The sequence below is a fragment of the Ursus arctos genome, unplaced genomic scaffold, assembly GCF_023065955.2.
Source record: "Ursus arctos isolate Adak ecotype North America unplaced genomic scaffold, UrsArc2.0 scaffold_7, whole genome shotgun sequence".
Lineage (NCBI taxonomy): Eukaryota > Metazoa > Chordata > Mammalia > Carnivora > Ursidae > Ursus > Ursus arctos.
This window is the reverse complement of record NW_026623089.1, coordinates 37,981,578-37,987,075: the sequence shown is the minus strand read 5'-3', so window position 1 is coordinate 37,987,075 and position 5,498 is coordinate 37,981,578. Positions and strand designations below refer to the sequence as shown.

The following is a 5,498-nucleotide window of genomic DNA, read 5'->3' as shown; positions in this document are numbered from 1 at the left end:
CATTTTGCCACTGGGACTCGCTCAGGTATGACAGGTATTTCTGTACCATGAAGCTGGCACTGAATATAGTTAAAACCCCATGCAAGTGAGCCTTTATCTGAGCATTAAAATGTATAGTCTCACATTGCTCTAGTTTCTGTAACTCATCTACCATTACTCTTTATTTTCCCTCCCTGCCAACTGAGAATATGACCATGAGGTCCAGGTTTGGCCTGGACTGAAAGCAGAGTGGTAGATGGACTGATGTTATAAAAATGATTTAGTCTATTTATGGAAACACCGTGGGACCCTCATAAATACTCATGAAAGTTTCTATAATACTTGCCTTGACCATGTAACATCAATACTGATGGGGGCAGATTCAGGCAGAACAAATTTCCAGCTACCTTATGCTTCAGGGTTGCCTACAAATACACTTTGGAGTTTAGTCCCCTTCTCTGGCTTTTGGTGGAAGCCAGACCACAGAATAATGGGTCACTTCTGCCATAGCATCCCAGCAAAGATACCAAGGAGAAGCAGCACCTTTCCAAGCCAATGGTTGCTATGGATACAGCTTCTCCAACCTCAGATTTACCACTTTTCCTCTTCTGCATCTAGAAAGAATCTGGGGATCCACTTCTCAGATTCATTTAAAAAGAGAGGGGCCTTCCTGGTTAGTGATGTTACAGAAACCACCTGGCATTCCTGTTTACTCCATTAAGAGGGAAAAAAATGTGTACTTTCCTTTTTCTTTCTTTCTTTTCTTTCTTTCTTTCTTTCTTTCTTTCTTTCTTTCTTTCTTTCTTTCTTTCTTTCCTTCCTTCCTTCCTTCCTTCCTTCCTTCCTTCCTTTCTCTCTTTTTCTTTTCTTTTCTTTTTTCTTTTCTTTCTTTCTTTCTTTCTTTCTTTTTCTTTCTTTCTTTCTTTCTTTCTTTCTTTCTTTCTTTCTTTCTTTCTCTCTCTCTCTCTCTCTCTCTCTTTCTTTCTTTCTTTCTTTCTTTCTTTCTTTCTTTCTTTCTTTCTTTCTTTTCTTATTTGACAGAGAGACAGCCAGCGAGAGAGGGAACACAAGCAGGGGGAGTGGGAGAGGAAGAAGCCGGCTCCTAGTGGAGCAGAGAGCCCGATGCAGGGCTTGATCCCAGGACCCCAGGATCATGCCCTGGACTGAAGGCAGACGCTTAATGACTGAGCCACCCAGGTGCCCCTGAATTTTCCTTTTTCGAGGAGATTGGGGAACACAAAATATTCTTCACATGCAAATATACAATGAAAGAATTATAACCTTGGTGGAAGCATAAAGAATGATTGACCAAGAAAGGTGGACTTCCTCAGTGTCTTCCCAAAAGCCTCATGAAAGCCAGGATATAATCCAGCTCTTTCAAACATAAAAATCTGTTCTTTCAAAAACTATGCTCTGACCTCAGTGCATACATCACACGTAAAAAATTGTAGTCTGGACTTTTACCTCACATCGGTAACAACATTCAGTTTGGGATTTTAAAAACCCTTGGGAAATTGTCATATAATTTCCTTGAAAAATCTTGGCAGAGAACAGTGTGGACATCTGGGAGTCAGTGTCACCGCAGACAATGGGAGATAAATATAAGGGTTGCGCCAGTAACTTGTTCTCAACAGTGACCAATTGGCTGCCCCCAGGAGACCAGTTGTGCTTTTACTTTCTGACCCTGTCTCTTTATCATCTGCAAAAGTTTGGGGGCTTGCACTCTCTGCTCACTGGCTGGGTCCATTCTGTTTGGTAGTCAAACAGTCTTCTGGGAAAAATATCACAGAGCCTCAGACTTGTGTGTCAGCAGCTCCTCACTGTGATGCAGTAACACAAGGATGCTTCTCCACATGGAAAGGTGAGGATGTGATAGAGGAGCAAGTGCAGTGCAAGGCGTCTTGGAGCAGGAGCACCCATGACGTGGACCACTGCAGCAGGACCCTTGTCTCAGCAGCACTTAAGGCTACATGTAAAAGAAGCGCCTGTTCCCCTTTACTGGCATACAAAGGTGGACAGCAATGTTGCATGGTAGGTGGGCTTTTACCCACTGGGGGAAGCAGAGCCAGAGCTTTCATCAGAACCCTATGTGGTCTGAGAGTCCAGCTGTAGCTCAGAATTGGGGGCAGTGAAATGTGATTGTTTTAAACTGTCTGTTCCTTTCTGGGGTTTCAGTGGTCCAAGCTACCATGTAGCCTTTCTGTGCTATGAAACATTCAGTGCTATGGAAACAGGACTTCGTCATTCAGAACACCGGCAGCATGAGATGCATATTCACCCCACTGTGGGACAACAGGCTGTGACAAATGAGTTTCCTTCTCCTCTCCTTTCTCTTCAGCCCACAGCAAGCTCTTGATTTCTTGGAAGACAATAGCTGCAAGAGGAAGAAGTCCTGCCCCCCATGAGGTGACTCCTGTGTGTGCCTGGCCTCAGGGACCCTGGTGACTTGGTGAACTTACTGGGGTCAACAGGAACAGAAGCAGAGGCTCGTTCAGGCTGTGCCACTCAGGGGTGAGCAGTTTGGTTTGATGAGCAGCCCTTCAGGAGATCTGGCTCAGGGTGAGTTAGTGAGAGTGATGCATTCCACACAGCAGACTTTTAGCCTAGTATTGAGATGCTAGAGCCAAACGCCATTGTAAGAGAAGTTACTCATTGAGAGCACTGATGTAAGAGTGAGTGCATGAATGCTAGATGCCCAGCATATCCCCCTAATTTTTATTTCTATGAACTGTTGTCATTCCCACCTCCCTCACAAGACAACATGAAGCCTGGAGGGGGTGCAGGGGTGGTAAATCCGGACCTTACAATTACGTCATGTTGTTAGGGAGCCCCTAACATCCTCTAGTCTCCAGTCTCTTCTATAAAATGCTTGTGCTAAAGTAGATGCTCTCTAAGCCCCATGTAATTCCACAGATCAATAACTCATCAGTGATACTAAGTATGGATAGAAACAATTAAGATAAATAAGGCTAATCTTCACTTAAGGTTGAGAAACCATCAACAATAAATTTCTTTCCATTTAAAAATATTTTATCACTGTATTATAAACAGCAAGGGCTCTGGATTTGGGCATTTGGGTTTAAGTCCCAGCTATGTGACCTAAAGTCACTGGAACTCTCTAAAGCTCAGTTTCTGCATCTGTGGAAGAAGGGGCTCATGATTACTGTGAAGAGTAATAGAAATTCTGAATTTTAGTAACCAGCATAGTACCAAGCTTAAGTCCTCAATACATGATGATGATAACTTGTGCCATAGAATGTGTTACATTATTAAAAGGAATATTGAAAGGGAATATTACTAGCATTACTATTATGCTTACTTAGAAATTGGTAGTATTAAAAACCATATAATGTTGTATAACTATGAAAATATCAACAACCCTGCCTACTGATATATAAGCATTACATTAATGATCATAACATTACAATTAGACTTTGAGGAATACATAGGAAACATTGGCATTATATGCCAAGTGAGTTACACGCTTTATCTTATTCTAACAAGAACATGAACAGGTAGGTCTTATCATCTTCATTCTACAGAGGGTGAAAGTGAAGTTCACAAAGGCTAACTAACTTTCCAAAGACGCCCCATCTCTCAGGAGTTAGAACTCAGTATTGAACTAGTATTGAACTCAGGTCCTACTGATTCAAGAACCAACTAGCTAAACCAACTAGCTAAACCAACTAGCTAAATTTTGCTATCAGCCTAGCCATCCTCTTGGATAATCAAATAATTTAATCATGCTCCTCTAAAACTTTTGTGCATGCTGATTTTAGGTTAAGACCAGCAGTGATCCTGCTGTAGAATGAGATGTCCATGGAAATAAGGAATGGGACAACTGTCCAAGAATTCATCTTGGAGGGGTTTCCCGCCATCCAACACCTGGGAAAGATCCTCTTCCTGGTGCACCTGCTGGCGTACCTGGCGTCCATGGCAGGCAATGCCGTCATAGTCATCATCACCTGTGCTGACTCCCGGCTCCACACACCTATGTACTTTTTCCTCAGCATCTTTTCCTTCTTGGAGTGTTGTTTCATAAATGCTGTTATTCCTAAGTTGCTGATCATCTTTCTCTTAGGCAGGCAAACCATTTCCTTTCTTGCCTGTTTCATACAAGCCTTTGTCTTTTTATTTCTGGGAGCAGCAGGTTTCCTCCTCATAGCAGTGATGTCTCTGGATCGGTATGTGGCCATTTGCAAGCCTCTGCATTACCCAACCATCGTGAATCTGAAGACTTGCTTCCTCCTGGTCACTGCCTGCTTCGCTTTGGCCTTCCCTCTCATCAGTGGTCTGGTAGTAAAGGTTTCCCAGTTATCCTTCTGCGGCCCCCATGTCATCCCCCACTTCTTCTGTGACCTTAGCCCCCTGATTCATCTCTCCTGTTCTGATTCCAGGTCTGTTGAAATGTTAGCCTTTGTCCTCACTTCCTTTATCCTCTTGACATCACTCCTCATAACCCTCACTGCGTACAGCAACATAGTAGTCACAATCCTGCGACTCCCATCGGCCAGGGAGAAACAGAAAGCTTTCTCCACCTGCTCCTCTCACCTCATAGTCCTCTCTCTGATGTATGGCAGCTGTGTGTTTATATATGTGAAACCAAAGCAGACGAACAGGCTGGACTCCAACAGGGGGGCTGCCCTTGTGACCACAGTGGTGACCCCGCTGCTCAACCCTGTCATCTACACTCTGCGGAACAAGCAGGTCCACCGGGCTCTGAGGGAGACAATGTGCAGAATGAAAATATCAAGATAAAAAAGACCCCACATGGCCCTGGAGTGGAAGACTTCAGAGAACCATTAGTCTTCATTCTGGCCAATGTAGCAGTCCACAGAGTTGTAGTGCAGGGTCTCTGGCATACCTCGCTTGAACTCTGCACATTCCTAGCAAAGTAGGAATCTGTTTTTCAAGGCCCTTGTTGTGCATAGCTATCTTCTGCTTAGATATTCCACATATTGATGATAATGATTAATTGCAAAACCCTTTACTGAATTGTTATTCTTCCCTCTGATATAAGCCATGTGCTTGAAATTTCCAAAATTTAGTAACTTATTCATTTATTTCACTTCTCTCTATCCATGAACATGACTGAACAGAATTAATAATGATTTACCAAAAGGCATTTAGACATTCAAATGACAGAAAGTTTTATATTAGGCTGTGGAATGTAGGAAATAATGGAAATAGTACCAGTGCTTGGGTCCACATTCCCTCCATGCCTAACCCAAGAAATTAATGGTCATAGTACTCTTCACCTTCAAATATATATGATTTGCATCAGGTGTGCTCTTAAATGCTGTTCTTGGCCCTTAGCTTAGCTCCATATGTATGCATCCAATCCCATGCTGGAGAGAAACAGAATCATTCTCAGCCTTAGACCATTCTCTAAGGAGAAGGAATAACCATAGCAGCCCATGTCTGTTCCTATTTCCTAAATTATTGTTTTCTAGCTCCAACCCTCAGACACATAATTCACACTCATGATTGGTTCCTATCCTAAAGCTGTTACCACAGAA

The 5,498-nt window shown here is 43.0% G+C and overlaps 1 protein-coding gene across 1 annotated transcript; it reads left to right on the top strand.

Annotated features, from left to right (window-relative positions):
* The first annotated feature begins 3,792 nt into the window (after nt 1–3,792).
* LOC113249983 (olfactory receptor 49-like) lies at nt 3,793–4,737 on the top strand. Its single transcript, XM_026491410.3, has one exon. It carries the CDS (start codon nt 3,793–3,795, stop codon nt 4,735–4,737), a length of 945 nt encoding a protein of 314 aa, XP_026347195.3.
* The last annotated feature ends 761 nt before the right edge of the window (nt 4,738–5,498 follow it).

Coding starts and splice junctions, on each gene's coding strand:
- LOC113249983 (XM_026491410.3), top strand. CDS start 3,793: ATGTCCATGGAAATAAGGAATGGGACAACTGTCCAAGAATTCATCTTG.